Raw genomic sequence first — 17,879 nt, forward strand, 5'->3', positions numbered from 1 at the left:
AGAGTATAGGCTTTCAAACTATGTATAAAAAAATCTTAGGATATAATCGAAGACTTTTTGAGATATAACGAAAATAACAAAAAATTAGGGTAAAAATTTTCTTTTTTTATTTATATCTCCCAAACTATATTTTATATTTATAAATAATTATTAAATAAGCTTTCATATCATACTAAGTTTAGATTGGACAATAAACAAAGGAAATATATCAAGTTTTTATTGACCCTTTGGAGGGCTATATCTCAAGACCCGGGCATTTCCGGGGAAAAAATTTACCTTGTTAGAATAAGTTCATCAAACTACATAACATATATTAAATTCAACGGATTCGGTGAGGGATCCATAAACTGCAGTTTAGCCAAAAATTCTATGAACTAAAAATTTTGACGAAATTTTCTACAGAATTAAAACTTCGACAAAATTTTCTATGAAAACAAATATCGACGAAATTTTCTATGAAAAATGATTTTTGACACAAATTTCCATAAAAATAAAATTTCGACAAAATTTTCCATGAAAATAAAATTTCGACGAAATTATCTATAGAAGTAAAATTTTGACGAAATTTTTTATATAAACATAATTTCGAAAAAATGTCATTTCAAAGAAAAGTTTTTCTATCGAAATGTTTTTCAGAAATAAAATTTCGACGAAATTTTCTATAAAAATAAAATTTTGACAAAAACATCCATGAAATTTCGACAAAATTTGCTATAGAATTAAAAATTCAATGAATTTTTTAACAGAAATATAATTTCAAAAAAACATTTTCTATAGAAATAAAATTTAAATGAAGTTTTCTTTGTAAAACAAATTTCATGAAAATAAAAATTTCGGCGAAATTTTCTATGAAAATAAAATTTTGACAAAACTTTCAATAAAAATAAAATTTCGACGAAATTCTCCATAGAAATAAAATTTCGACGAACTTTTCGATAGAAATAAAAACTCATTTTTGTTGTTTTGATTTCAGCTTAAAGAGACATTTTCTATAGAAGTAAAATTTTAACGAAATTTTCTATAGAAATAACATTTTGACAAAATTTTCTATAGAAATAAAATTTTGACAAAATTTTCTATAGAAATACAATTTTGACGATATTTTTAATGAAAAACCACTTATGCCAAATTTTCCATAAAAATAAAATTTGGACAAAATTTTCTTGGGAGAGAAAAATTCAACGATATTTTCTATTGAAATAAAATTTGGACGAAATGTTCTATGAAAATAAAAATTAGGCGAAATTTTTTGTAGAAAAAAGATGTTGATGAAATTTTCTATAGAAATAAAATGTTGACAAAATTTTCCATATAAATACAATTTTGACAACATTTTCTATAGAAATAAAAGTTTGACAATAAAATTTCTGATTAAATTTTCTATAGAAATAACATTTTGACAACATTTTCTATAGAAATAAAATTTTAACGAAATTTTTTATAGAAATACAATTTTGACAAAATTGTTTATAGAAATAACATTTTGACAAAATTTTCTATAGAAATAGAATTTTGACAAAATTTTCTTAGGAAAGATAAATTCAACGATATTTTCTATTGAAATAAAATTTGGACGAAATGTTTTATGAAAATAAAAATTAGACGAAATTTTCTGTAGAAATAAGATGTTGATGAAATTTTCTATAGAAATAAAATTTTGACAAAAATTTCCATATAAATACAATTTTGACAAAATTTTCTATAGAAATAAAATTTTGAAAAAATTTTCTTTAAAAATAAAATTTTGCCAAATTTTCTATAGAAATAAAATTTTGACAAAATTTTTTATAGAAATAAAATTTTGGCAACATTTTCTATAGAAATAAAATGTTTACAAAATCTTCTATAGAAATAAAAGTTTGAAAATAAAATTTCGATTAAATTTTCTATAGAAATAACATTTTGACAAAATTTTTTTAGGAAAGAAAATTTTAACGAAATTTTCTATAGAAATAAGATGTTGATGAAATTTTCTATAGAAATAAAATTTTGACAACATTTTCTTTAAAACTAAAATTTTGACAAAATTTTCTATAGAAATAAAATTTTTACAACATTTTCTTTAAAACTAAAATTTTGACAAAATTTTCTATAGAAATAAAATTCCAATGTTTCTATAGAAAAAAAAATTTCAATGAAATTTTCTATAGAAATAAACTTTTGACGAAATAAAATTTTGAAAAAAATTTCTATATAAATAAAACTTTGACAAAATTTTCTATAGAAATAAAATTTTGACAAAATTTTCTATAGAAATAAAATTTTGACAAACATTTTCTATAGAAATAAAATTTTGACAACATTTTTTATAGAAATAAAATTTTGACAAACATTTTCTATAGAAATAAACTTTTGACGAATTTTTTTATAAGAATATTTTGTATAAAGATTACATTTTGGTGTAACTATAATCTTGTCGAAATTTTCTTTATTTTTGACAAAATTTCTATAATAATAAAAGTTTGATAAATATTTCTATAGAAATAAAATTTTTAAAAATATTTCTATAGGAACAAAATTTCAACGATATTTTCTATAGAAATAAAATTTGGACGAAATGTTCTATGAAAATAAAAATTAGACGAAATTTTCTATAGAAATAAGATGTTGATGAAATTTTCTATAGAAATAAAATTTTGACTAAAATTTACATATAAATAAAATTTTGACAATATTTCCCATATAAATAAAATGTTGACAAAATTTTCTATAGAAATAAAATTTTGACAAAATTTTCTGTAGAAATAAAATGTTGACAAAATTTTCTATAGAAATAAAATCTTGACAAAATATTCTATAGAAATAACATTTTGACGAAATTTTCTATAGAAAAAAAATTTCAACGAAATTTTCCATAGAAATAATATTTTGCTGAAATTTTCTATAGAAATCAAATTTCGAAAAAAAATGTCTATGAAAAATTTCGACAAAATTTTCGATGAAAATAAAATTTCATAGAAATTTTCTTATAACTAAAATGTCAAGGAAATTTTCCATCGGAATAAAATTTCGACAAAATTGTCTATGAAAATAATATTATGTTTTGCCACAAAATTCTATCGATAGGTCCTACTGTCATAGTCTACTTTGTACGCTAGTTAGTTCATATCAATATGCATAAATTCAAACATATACTCATGCTCTTTTGATAGGTTCTTTGTTGTGTGTTGGGTATCTGAATGTCATGGAGGAAAGTGAACCTTTAACAAAAATCAAATGGAATTGAGTAAAAATTTCCATATATATGTACGTGTCCTTGTGGATATGGCCAGCATGTATGCATGGATATGTGAGTATGTAGGAAGAAAACAAATGGTGCCCCCACCCCACCACAAGCACTTACACATATAGATCGTGTAATTCATACAACTATGTGGCCTATTCAGTTAAAGTTCTTGTTTTCCACTACCTATTGAGAGGAAACATATAGCATATAAGTATACTCGAATCGTTTGCATATGCCATGTATGTGACTGAGTGTACTAATACAGATGACAATATTAGCTGTGTAACTATCTCATGCCTACTATGAATATGTTTGTCCTTTACACATCAAATTTTGATAGTGTGTTCAATATAAAGACATCAGTGTCGCATAGGACTTGTTGACATGAATGGAGTTTTTTTCATTGGCTTTATTGTGGTAAGCTTGCATTAGGGAGGAAAATAATTTTGAAATTTAATACAAAATATTAGAGTTTTATTGAATTGAATTTTTCATTGATTTTTGTTTTGTGGGAAAATTTTTCTTAAATTTTTTGCTTTTCAATTTGTTTTTATTATAAGGGGATATTAGGGTGGGAAATCCACAATTTAATAAAAACATACAAAAAATTTTTTTTTAATTGAACATAGATTATTTTATTTTGCAAAAATTAGCATTTAGTAATTATCTAAATTTTTTGGTATAATCCACCCCTATATATATGTTAGTGCGTTGCCTACATTAAATATGCATGGCTGCTGCTACATACAATTATATCGTTTTTTCCTACATTTCTGATACGATTTTTTTGCCTTGCTCAATAGCTTTTCAGGACCATATGAAATCCTTGTTTTTGTTGTTTTTGAAATTAACTTAGAAACAAACGTGGGAGTCATATCACCTCCTCCTAAACTGTTTTCCCCTTTGGGAATGCTTGTTGGAGTTTGTGATGAAATGTGGAAATTAATAGTATCTGTGTCATTTAAGCTGGGACATTACAAGTCTTTTCATTTTAGTATTGTGTTTTTTTTTTTTGTTTTTTTACACAGAGATTTTTGGTCTCAAAATGTTATATCCATTTTCATTTCCATTAGTGCCTCAGGATAAAAGTGTCATTCACATGTATGCCAAAAATTATATCGTTATGTCCTTCAACAGCATATGAAATAATTGATTTTTTTTTTGTATTCAAATGAAAATATTTTTTATCGTTGGTTGTAACCACAAGAATTTGGTAATGATGTGATTATAGTTGAGTGTCCTTGGGCGACATGTGGAAAAAGAGTAATAGATTAGAACCCAATCCACACTAAATAGACTTTCATAGAAAATAAGGAAATTTGAGGAAAATTATATGAAAAGCTAACTAAATTTTAAATTGTGGGAAATTTATGGCAGAAATTTAAATTCAAAATTCATCTGCCCATTGTTTAATAAAAATGTTAACCCAAGAAATTCTTTTATAGACCTAGAAAATTATAGACGTCTCGCCGTAGAAATTTTAATTTGCCTTTATTTTGTTTTCTGGGCTTTCGTTTGTCGAAAACACAAAAATTTCCAAACAAAAGCAAATCAACTGTATTGTACGGCATTTTTCGTTCTCAAAAAAAAAAAAATAGAATTAAAAAAAAAAAAAACAAGTAAGGAAAGTCTAAAGTCGGGCGGGGCCGACTATATTATACCCTGCACCACTTTGTAGATCTAAATTTTCGATACCATATCACATCCGTCAAATATGTTGGGGGCTATATATAAAGGTTTGTCCCAAATACATACATTTAAATATCACTCGATCTGGACAGAATTTGATAGACTTCTACAAAATCTATAGACTCAAAATTTAAGTCGGCTAATGCACTAGGGTGGAACACAATTTTAGTAAAAAAATATTGGAAACGTTTAAATCTGAAGCAATTTTAAGGAAACTTCGAAAAAGTTTATTTATGATTTATCGCTCGATTAGAAGTTTACCAAAATTAGAGTCATTTTTACATCTTTTCGACTAAGCAGTGGCGATCTTACAAGGAAAATGTTGGTATTTTGACCATTTTTGTCGAAATCAGAAAAACATATATATAGGAGCTATATCTAAATCTGAACCGATTTCAACCAAATTTGGCACGCATAGCAACAATGCTTATTCTACTCCCTGTACAAAATTTCAACTAAATCGGAGTTAAAAATTGGCCTCTGTGGTCATATGAGTGTAAATCGGGCGAAAGATATATATGGGAGCTATATCTAAATCTGAACCGATTTCAACCAAATTTGACACGCATAGCTACAATGCTAAATCTACTCCCTGTGCAAAATTTCAACTAAATCTGAGGTAAAAATTGGCCTCTGTGGTCATATGAGTGTAAATCAGGCGAAAGCTATATATGGGAGATATATCTAAATCTGAACCGATTTCAACCAAATATGGCACGCATAGCTACAATGCTAATTCTACTCCCTGTGCAAAATTTCAACCAAATTGGGATAAAACTCTGGCTTCTGGGACCGTATTAGTCCATATCGGGCGAAAGATATATATGGGAGCTATATCTAAATCTGAACCGATTTCTATAAAATTGGGCACACTTGACTGCAGTACTAATTGTTCTTCTTGTGCAAAATTTTAAGCAAATTAGGTTAAAACTCTGGCTTCTAGGGCCATATAAGTCCATATCGGGCGAAATATATATATGGGAGCTATATCTAAATCTGAACCGATTTCTTTCAAAATCAATAGGGATCTATTCTGAGCCAAAACACATCCTTGTGCCAAATTTGAAGTCGATTGGACTAAAACTGCGACCTAGACTTTGATTACAAAAATGTGTTCACGGACAGACGGACATTGCTATATCGACTCAAGAGCCCACCCTGAGCATTTTTGCCAAAGACACCATGTGTCTATCTTGTCTCCTTCTGGGTGTTGCAAACATATGCACTAACTTATAATACCCTGTTCCACAGTGTGGAGCAGGGTATAATTAGAATTAATCCAAATTTAATCAAATTGTCACTATTTTTTATGGTATAAATGCGATTATATGAGTTTTCCCTGTTTTAAAAATAAGTGAACTAACATAAAATTTTTTTCTGATTCAATCACGAAATTAATTGATCCCATTAATTTTTTAATTGAAATGTCTTCAATAACGAAATGATGAATCACATTTTAATTGAGCATCAAAAAATACCAAAAAATTAATTGATTTCATTAACAAATTTCAAATAATTTTTTTAATTTTTTAATTGATTTAATTAAAAATTTAATTGATGTTGATTGCAAAATTAAAATAATTTTTTAATAAAAACATAGCTATATAAATTACTTTTTCAACTGGCTTAATGTTTTTAGTTTTATAATTTAAAACAAATTTTTAATTAAAAAATACAAAAAAAAACAAAAAATGACTTAGTTTTCCCAGCTCGATTAAAAAGCTATTTGTGTAAATTAATTTTTTAATTAACAATTAAAAAATTTTGAATCGTTGACATAATTGATTATTGTTACTAGTTTGATGAAAAAGTTAATTGTATTAATCATTTTTGTAATTAAAAAAGTTTTCAACTTTAATCAACTTTTTAATTGGAAATATGTCGGTGATATTTTTTTCTGTGAAATTATAAATTTCTTTAAATCATTTAACATTTTGCTAATAGTTGATGAAATGGCCTTTAAAAATTCTTTAAAATCCAGTTGGTGTTAATCTTCTAACACCGCACACACCCACACGCGTATTTCTATCCAATTCAATATGCAAAGACTCATATGTAATTCATTTAAGGGTCCCCAACAAACATATTGTAAACACTTCGCATATATATGTGGGTGTGTGTGTGTTTGGCGGAGAATTTGTTTTCACCCACAAATGTTCACAAGTTTAGACTCCTTGTGTGTTTGTGTTTGAGAGTGTTTTAAGTTAAAAATCATGAGTATTTCGTATATTTTGCACACATTTCCTAAATTGGTTTAGGTCCTTATGCTTGGATGACTATGTGATTGTGTGAAAAATTAAATTATAAAATTAAATTGAGTAGATAATAACTTAAACTAGCCATAATGATTATAATCAGGCACAAAATTTGAAATTAATGACAACGGCTATAAACGAAAACAATAGACATGTATGTAATAACGTGGGATAAAGTAGGATAATAGAAATGTTTAGCAATACAAAATGGTTTGCTAATTCCATTTCAGCTTAAAAATTAATTTACTGTAGAGTATTAATTTATTTATTACAATATTTTTGCCATAGCTTGAAAACAAGTATATACGGCCGTAAGTTCAGCCAGGCCGAATCTTATGTACCCTCCACCATGGATTGCGTAGAAACTTCTACGAAAGACTGTGATCCACAATTGAATTACTTGGGTTGCGGTATCTTAAAACTTCTTAACATTGTGAGTTAGTCCATACGTGGTATATATTAGACAAAAAAGGTATGTATAGGTAAGTCTACAAATAATTACGAATGGATATGGACTTTTGCACGGTACTAAGAGAGCCAGAATTGAAATATGGCGGTCGCTTATATGGCGGTTATATACAGTTATGAACTTGATATGGCCCAATTTTTGTGTGATTGGGTATCGATTTATCTGAGGGCTATATATAACTATAGACCGATATGGACCTAGTTAGGCATGGTTGTTAACGGCCACATACTAGCACAATGTACCAAATTTCAACTAACTCGAATGAAATTTGCTCCTCCAAGAGGCTCCAAAACCAAATCTGGGGAACGGTTTATATGGGGGCTATATATAATTATGGACCGTATGGATCAATTTTTTCATGATTGTTAGAGACCATATACTAACACCATGTACCAAATTTCAGCCGGATCGGATGAAATTTGCTTCTCTTAGAGGCTCGGCAAGCCAAATCGGGGGATCGGTTTATATGGAGGCTATATATACTTATGGATCGATATGGACCAATTTTTGCATGGCCATTAGAGACCATATACTAGCACCATGTACCAAATTTCAGCCGGATCGGATGAAATTTGCTTCTCTTAGAGGATCCGCAAGCCAAATTTGGGGGTCCGTTTATATGGGGGCTATACGTCAAAGTGGACCGATATGACCCATTTGCAATACCATCCGACCTACATCAATAACAACTACTTGTGCCAAGTTTCAAGTCGATAGCTTATTTCGTTCGGAAGTTAGCGTGATTTCAACAAACGGACGGAGGGACGGACAGACATGCTCAGATCGACTCAGAATTTCACCACGACCCAGAATATATATACTTTATGGGGTCTTAGAGCAATATTTCGATATGTTACAAACGGAATGACAAAGTTAATATACCCCCATCCTATGGTGGAGGGTATAAAAAAAATAGAACATTTTTATGAAAAAAAAATTTTGTCAAACTTATATTTTCAATGGATTTTTGTAAATTTTATTTCTAATGAAAATTTTGTCAAAATTTCATTTATATACCAAATTTTGTCAAAATTTTATTTCTTAGAAAATTTTGTCAAAATTTTAGTTCTTTGAAAATTTTGTCAAAATTTTAGTTCTTTGAAAATTTTGTCAAAATTTTAGTTCTTAGAAAATTTTGTCGAAATTTTAGTTCTACAGAAAAATTTGTCCAAATTTTATTGCTATAGAAAATTTTGTGAACGATTTTATTTCTATAAAAAAATTTTGTGAAATATTTTTTCTATAAAACATTTTTTCAAAATTTTATTTTTAAAGAAAATATTTTCAAAATTTAATTTCTATAGAAAATTTTGTCAAATTGTATTCCTATAAAAAATGATGCCAACATTTTATTTCTATAGAAAATATTGTCAAAATTTTATTTCTATAGATATAAACTTTTTATAGATATAAAATTTTGACAAAATTTTATTTCTATAAAAAATTTTGTTAAATTTTTATTTCTATAGACAATTTTGCCAACATTTTATTTCTATAGGAATTTTTGTCAAAATTTTATATCTATAAAAAGTTTTGGCAAAATTTTATTTCTATATAAAATATTATTAAAATTTTATTTCTATAGAAAATTTTGTCAAAATTGTCCTATCAAATGATGATGTCAACGTTTTATTTCTATAGAAAATATTGTCAAAATTTTATTTCTATAGATAATTTAGTCAAAATTTTATTTCTATAGCAATTTTTGTCAAAATTTTATATCTATAAAAAGTTTTGGCAAAATTTGATTTCTATAGAAAATTTTGTCGAAATAAAAAATTTTGTCGGAATTGTATGTCTATAGAAAATTTTGTCAAAATTTTATTTCTATAGAAAGTTTTGTCAAAATTTAATTTTTATAGAAAATTTTGTCAAAATTTTATTTCGATAGAAAAGTTTGTCAAAATTGTATTTCTATAGAAATTTTTGTCAAAATTTTATTTCTATAGAAAATTTTGTCGAAATTGTATGTCTATAGAAAATTTTATTAACATTTTATTTCTATAGAAAATTTTATTTCTATAGAAAATTTTGCCAAATTTTTATTTTTATAGAAAATTTTGTCGAAATTGTATGCCTTTAGAAAAGTTTATTTCTATAGAAAATTTTGTCGAAATTGTATGTCTATAGAAAATTTTATTATAATTTTATTTCTATAGAAAATTTTGTCAAAATTTTATTTCTATAGAAATTTTATTTTTATAGAAAATTTTGTCGAAATTGTATGTCTATAGAAAATTTTATTAAAATTTTATTTCTACAGAAATTTTTTTTTCAAAATTTTATTTCTATAGAAAGTTTTGTCAAAATTTTATTTCTATAGAAAATTTTTTCAAAATTTTATTTCTATAGAATTTTTTGTCGAAATTTTATTTCTATAGACAATTTTGTCAAAATTTTATTTCTATGGAATATTTTGTCAAAATTTTATTTCTATAGAAAATTTTTTTCAAAATTTTATTTCTACAGAATTTTTTTTTTCAAAATTTTATTTCTATAGAAAATTTTGTCAAAATTTTATTTCTATAGAATATTTTGTCAAAAATTTTTTTTATATAGAACATTTTATCAAAATTTTATTTCTATAGAAAATTTTGTCAAATTTTGCATTGCGGTGGAAAGAATTTTTTTGTGTGCATCTTTTAGTCCGGCCGAACAATATTCGCTCCTAGAGAGAGGCTACTGAATTTAAATTTTATATTATTTGAACCGAGGGCTTCTATGGGACCGACATAAAAAAAAAAATTCGCATTAAAATGGCAAGAGCTTAGCGAAAAAAGGCTATAATTTACCTTTATGGAATAATTCTAATTATGGTAATTAAAGCCTTCAATTTCATGCAAAAAAATTGATACCTTATTAGAATGTCGTTGGCTCAGTATTTCCGATAATTTTCGATGATTCTAATAGCCTTAAAAAATTGCCTATTAACATATCCATAATAATGTCACAGAAAACTCAGCCATTAGTGAATTATATTCTGGACATTTCTCACATATCCCCAAGTAAAATTCCATGGAGATTTTCGTGTCTTTGTCATGTATTTCATTTTATTTTCCATTTAAATGCAAATGATGACCCATGCGATCCCCAGCTACAAATTTCATAAACTAAGGAGTTTTTTTTTGTTTTTTTTTTTGGAACCAACCTCCGAAAAGAAATAAAAAACACAAAAAAGAACTTCCAAATGTACTTACTCAAGGTAACATTATAGGTCTTTTGTAAATCCACTTGACCCCGTAATGCACGCAATCGGCGTAGTTTTGATTCCTGAGCTTCGACCCGTTCGCGTAAACGTCTCAAACGTTCACCCTCGGCATTGGCCACAGCATTACGGACCTCTTGCTGTTTTAGAAAGCGTAAACGTTGCTCTTTGGTGGCCAGCAGTTGGTGTTGGGAGTCAATTTGTTGTTGTTGACGTAGTGCCATCGCCCTTAATTCGGCTGACGTCAGCCTGCCAGGCACCTGTAAAGCAAAAGGAAAATACAAAACCAAATTTAAGTTTTTCAGGTAAGAATAAACACACAAAAATGTGAAACTAATAGGACTAATAGTACAACCAAAATCAGAAACCTATTTAAAAAACGATTAAAATGCAAAATATTAAAGGGAAAACCCAAAAACATTTTACTTCGTGCTGAAAACATCGAAGGACCAACCACAATCATGGCATACTTGGAGATTTTCAGCATGATATTAGAGAAATTTATGACACAAATTCTCTCAAGTGTAACATGGATGCTAGAAATAGCCAATTAAAAGCCTCAATGGGAATAACTGAAAACAGCAACTCAACAATATTGGGGAATTTTTGCTGAAATAAATGGAAAAATAAAAGAAATACCATCATAAATTATATTTAAGGGAGCATTCCTTTTTTGGTCACAACAAAAATCCAATTTCGTTGTTTATTTTTTATTTTAATTCCATAATGTAGGTGAAAACAAAAAAAACAAAAAACTCAAAATAGGAAAAAAAACAATTAAATTGGGAATTTAATTTGTATGTTTATTTTCTGAAAAAAATTATTTAAAAATAATTGCACATAAATATTGTTTAAATATCAGTAATGATTATTTAATTATAAATAATATTACATTTTTACATATTAAATTAACATGAACATTTTATTCTAATTTTCTATGAACTAAAATTATTATTAAAATGTCATTGTAAATATGAAGGAAAATTCAACGAAATCTTATAACTATAACTTATACAAATTAAATTTCAAAAACAAAACTAAATAAAAATAAAATTTTGCTAAACATTTCTCTTAGAATCAAATATAAACGAAATACAAAACAAATTTCGACAAAATTTTCGATAAATTTAATTTTCACTCATTTTTATATAAACATCCAATTTCGAAGAAATTTTCTATGAAAATCCAATTTAAACTTTTTAGAAATAAAATTTTCATATTTCTAAAAGTTTTGAAGAAATTTTCTATGAAAATCAATCAAATCTATTTCGAAGATTTTATCTATAGAAATTCACTATTGACGATATTTTCAATGACAGTCCAATTTTTGGATACACTTTATAAGAAAAACTTTTTGTGAGTCAAATTTTGTCCAAATTGCATTCTCACAAAAAATCTCAACGAAATTTGTATCACAAAACTGTCGTAACAGTCCAATGCGTTGTGTTGTGTTCCTAATTTGGATGAAACTAAAATTTCGGAAAATATGTTAAATAAAAACAAGTATATACGGCCGTAAGTTCGGCCAGGCCGAATCTTATGTACCCTCCACCATGGATTGCGTAGAAACTTCTACCAGAATTGTAATATGGGGTCGCTTATGTGGAGGCTTGATATGGACCAATTTTTGTGTGATTGGGGATCGATTTATCTGAGGGCTATATATAACTATAGACCAATATGGACCTAGTTAGGCATGGTTTTTAACGGCCATATACTAGCACAATGTACCAAATTTCAACTGACTCGGATGAAATTTGCTCCTCCAAGAGGATCCAAAACCAAATCTCGGGATCGGTTTATATGGGGGCTATATATGATTATGGACTGATATGGACCACTTTTGGCATTGTTGTTAAATATCATATACTACCACCACGTACCAAATTTCAACCAAATCGGATGAATTTTGCTTCTCCAAAAGGCACCGGAGGTCAAATCTGGCGATCGGTTTATATGGGGGCTATATATAATTATGGACCGATGTCGACCAATTTTTGCATGGTTGTTAGAGACCATATACTAACACCATGTAGCAAATTTCAGCCGGATCGAATGAAATTTGCTTCTCTTAGAGGCTCCGCAAACCAAATCGGGGGATCGGTTTATACGGGAGCTATATATAATTATGGACTGATAGGAACCAATTCCTGCAACCAATTCACGTACCAAATTTCAACGGAATAGGAAGAATTTTGCTCTTCCAAGGTCAAATCTGCTCCGGAGGTCAAATCGGGGGATCGGCTTATATGGGGCCAATATACATAATTATGGATCGATATCGACCAATTTGTGCATGGGTGTTTGAGGCCATATATTAACACCATGTACCAAATTTCAACTGAATCAGATGAATTTTGGTCTTCCAAGAGGCTCCGGAGGTCAAATCTGGTGATCGGTTTATATGGGGGCTATATATAATTATGGACCGATGTGGACCAATTTTTGCATGGTTGTTAGAGACCAAATACTAACACCATGTAGCAAATTTCAGCCGGATCGAATGAAATTTGCTTCTCTTAGAGGCTCCGCAAACCAAATCGGGGGATCGGTTTATATGGGGGCTATATATAATTATGGACCGATGTGAACCAATTTTCGCATGGTTGTTAGAGACCACATACTAACACCATGTACCAAATTTCGGCCGGATCGGATGAAATTTGCTTCTCTTAGAGGCTCCGCAAACCAAATCGGGGGATCGGCTTATATGGGGGCTATATATAATTATGGACCATTGTGAACCAATTTTCGCATGGTTGTTAGAGACCATATACTAACACCATGTACCAAATTTCAGCCGGATCGGATGAAATTTGCTTCTCTTAGAGGGTCTGCAAGCCAAATTTGGGGGTCCGTTTATATGGGGGCTATACGTTAGAGTGGACCGATATGGACCATTTGCAATACCATCCGACCTACATCGATAACAACTACGTGTGCCAAGTTTCAAGTCGATAGAGTGTTTCGTTCGGAAGTTAGCGTGATTTCAACAGACGGATGGACGTACATGCTCAGATCGACTCAGAATTTCACCACGACCCAGAATATATATACTTTATGGGGTCTTCGAGCAATATTTCGATGTGTGGACCGATATGGCCCATTTGCAATACCATCCGACCTATATCGATAACAACTACTTGTGAAAAGTTTCAAGTCGTCAAGTCGTTCGGAAGTTAGCGTGATTTCAACAGACGGACGGACGGACATGCTCAGATCGACTCAGAATTTCACCACGACCCAGAATATATATACTTTATGGGGTCTTAGAGCAATATTTCGATGTGTTACAAACGAAATGACAAAGTTAATATACCCCCCATCCTATGGTGGAGGGTATAAAAATCCAAGAGAATGACCGACACTAAAGTTTTACTACCACTGGAATCAAAAATAATTGCAATCTTCAATAACATCAAATTTGAACGAAATTCTCTATAAACTTCAAATTTTGACAGAATTTTCTATAAACTTGAAACTTTGACAATTAAATTAAATTTCCACATATTTTTCTATGAAACGAATTTCGAAGATATTTTCTATAACAATCCACTTTGACGATATTTTTCTATGAACATCACAAATTTTAATGAAATTAAAAAAAAAAAATTCTAGGAAAATTTTTTTGAGCCACATTTTATCAAAATTGTATTTTTTACAAAAAAAATTATCAAAATTTGACTTAAAAAATCTCCTGACTTTCTAGTATGTTATATTTCTAATTCTTATGATAAACATTTCCGTAAAATAATAAACATAAAATTTTTTAAATATTTTTGTTCAGATTAAAAAATGGGCGAAATTTTCCAAAAATATCAAACTTCGGCTACATTTTCTTTTAAAATTTAATTTCTACAAATTTTTCTATGAAAAACAACGAATTTTTGAATTTTTTTTTTTTAAATCCAATTGCTACGAAATTTTCTATGAAAATCCAATGTTTACGAAAAATTCTATTTTCTACAAAATTTAACTAACAAAACTATGGTAACTCTTTAGTGCTGTTTGTATGAATATGGATGACTGCTTAGACTATAAGAAGGCTGATTGAATCTTGAAAATGAACACTTATAGTGTGATCAAAAAATAGATCGGTAAACGCACGGCCCGCCATGGCAAGAAATACCTAGCTGAAGCGGCCGACACTAAATTTGTACTACCAGAGTTTGTGGAATAAATATGAACGAATTTTTCAATAAAAATTAAATTTCGACATATATTTCTAAATTTCTAAATATGAACGAAATTTTCAATAAAAATTAAATTTCGACAAATATTTCTATAAACGAAATTTTCTGTGCAAATTTAATTTCCACAAAATTTTCTAAATATGAAATGTCAATTTAGAATAAATTTTCTATAAAAATCCATTTTGATAAATTTTTGTATTAAAATCTAATTTCAACGAAATTTATATAGCAAAATGAATTTTTGAAGAAATTTCTTTAAACAATTTTTTGTGAGTTATATTTTCATAAAAAAATTCATTGAAATTCGACTCACAAAAATCTGATGACTTTATGTTTCTAATTCTTATGATAATAAATTATCGAAAAGAAAAAATATAGCCTTAGCTATATAATGTGGGTTTCATATATTTTTTATACCCTTCACCACTACTGTGGTACAGGGTATAATAAGTTTGTGCATTTGTATGTAACGCCAAGAAGGAAAAGTCTGAGACCCATCGTTTAGTATACCGATCGTCTTAGAATTAAATTCTGAGTCGATTTAGCGATGTCTGTCTGTCTGTCTGTCTGTCTGTCTGTTGATGTATTTTTGTGTGCAAAGTACAGCTCGCAGTTTTAGTCCGATTGTCCTAAAATTTGGTATGGGGTCCTGTTTCCGCTCAAAGACGATCCCTATTGATTTTGGAAAAAATCGGTTCAGATTTAGATATAGCTGCCATATATATATTTCACCGATCTGGTCATAATTGGCGTGTATATCAACCGATCTTCCTCAAATTCCGTACATCCCAATATTTTATGAGTCTCGAAAAACTTGCAAAATATCATCCAAATCGGTTCAGATTTAGGTATAGCTCCCATATATAGCTTTCGCCCGATTTACACTCCTTTGTCCACAGAGGCCAATTTTTTGTTCCGATTTAGTTGAAATTTTGCACAGGGAGTAGAATTAGCATTATAGCTATGCGTGTCAAATTTGGTGGAAATCGGTTCAGATTTAGATATAGCTCCCATATATAGCTTTCGCCCGATTTACACTCATATGACCTCAGAGGCCAATCTTTTACTCCGATTTAATTGAAATTTTGCACAGGGAGTAGAATGAGCATTGTAGCTATGCGTGCCAAATTTGGTTGAAATCGGTTCAGATTTAGATATAGCTCCCATATATAGCTTTCGCCCGATTTACACTCATATGACCACAGAGGCTAATTTTTTGCTCCGATTTAGTTGAAATTTAGCACAGGGAGTAGAATTAGCATTGTTGCTATGCGTGCCAAATTTGGTTGAAATCGGTTCAGATTTAGATATAGCTCCCATATATATGTTTTTCTGATTTCGACAAAAATGGTCAAAATACCAACATTTTCCTTGTAAAATCGCCACTGCTTAGTCGAATAGTTGAAAAAATGACCCTAATTTTCTTAAACCTCTAATGCATATATATCGAGCGATAAATCATAAATAAACTTTTGCGAAATTTCCTTAAAATTGCTTCAGATTTATATGTTTCCCATATTTTTTTACTAACATTGTGTTCCACCCTAGTGCATTAGCCGACTTAAATTTTAAGTCTATATATTTTGTAGAAGTCTATCAAATTCTGTCCAGATCGAGTGATATTTAAATGTATGTATTTGGGACAAACCTTTATATATAGCCCCCAACACATTTGACAGATGTGATATGGTATCGAAAATTTAGATCTACAAAGTGGTGCAGGGTATAATATAGTCGGCCCCGCCCGACTTTAGACTTTCCTTACTTGTTTTAATATTCTCTTAGGGAAATAGCACAAAGTTATTATAATTTATATATTTATATATAACAAAATAGTTTTCTGAAAAGCAATTTTATGCATTTAATTTTTTCTTTAATATTCTCTTAGGGAAATAACATAAAGTTATTATTATTTAAATATTTATATATACAAAATAGTTTTGTGAAAAACAATTTTATACAGTTAATTAATATTTCATATGGTTTTTTTTTAATTAGTGTTATACATAACACTTGACCTCGCAATGGTTCGTAGCAATACATAGTGTTCCTTGGTGCCATTAAATCAAGCCTGTGTGGCAATTTGCACAAAATTTAAAACAACTGTTTCACTTTATTTGCTCCCTCTCCAATATGTACACATGTTTGCTAATAAATCTTGGTAATAATTTATTCAAAACAAAAAAAATTAAAATTAAAAATATGAACACATATGAAGAAGGAAAATCATAAATAAAAGTTTACAATAAATTTAGGCCTGCAAGCAATTAGGCTTAAATCCTTAAAGACTTTCAAACAATTTATTGAAGAAAACTTAGTGCTTAAGCTTGCATAAACAAAACACACACATGCACATACAGACGCCTCCAGAAAAGTAAAAACATGGGGAAAATACATGACAGACAACACAAATAAAAGTAAACCAATAGCAACAACAACAACAAAATAAATATAACACCCAGTGTTGCCAACTCCCCAAGCCCAAAAAGCACCAAAAATATATTATAAATTCTAACATACCACCTTCCACCACAAAATCGAAAATTAAATGCTCTACTAAAAAAAAAAAAAAAAAAAAAAAAAAAAAAAAAAAAAAAAAAACTTCCGAAGATGTATTATGAATTGAATTTTAAGAAGTTAAGGTGGGTATTAATATCGAGTGTAGCTGCTAAAATAGTCATTTCTTCACAATTACTTTTCTTTAATAATTCATTTTAAGGAATACAAACTTTGTGAAAATTTGCTTTTGGCTATTCCCCATTATAATAAAATTTGCAGCAAATATGCATAATTTTATATCGTTTTTACTGATATAGTTTTCACTTTAGCGGCAAAACTTGAA

At 28.6% G+C, this 17,879-nt stretch overlaps 1 protein-coding gene across 9 annotated transcripts in view; it reads right to left on the minus strand.

Annotated features, from left to right (window-relative positions):
- The window catches only part of ASPP (Ankyrin-repeat, SH3-domain, and Proline-rich-region containing Protein), a 479,404-nt gene that overhangs the window by 10,155 nt on the left and 451,370 nt on the right, over window positions 1-17,879 (minus strand). For all 9 annotated transcript variants that reach the window (XM_075309701.1, XM_075309697.1, XM_075309699.1 and 6 more), the window contains one exon: window positions 10,837-11,104. In XM_075309701.1, the coding sequence (XP_075165816.1) occupies window positions 10,837-11,068 (232 nt within the window). In that variant the 5' untranslated portion in view covers window positions 11,069-11,104. The remainder of the gene's footprint in view (window positions 1-10,836; window positions 11,105-17,879) is intronic.

Source organism: Haematobia irritans, chromosome 5 (assembly GCF_050003625.1).
Source record: "Haematobia irritans isolate KBUSLIRL chromosome 5, ASM5000362v1, whole genome shotgun sequence".
Classification (NCBI taxonomy): domain Eukaryota; kingdom Metazoa; phylum Arthropoda; class Insecta; order Diptera; family Muscidae; genus Haematobia; species Haematobia irritans.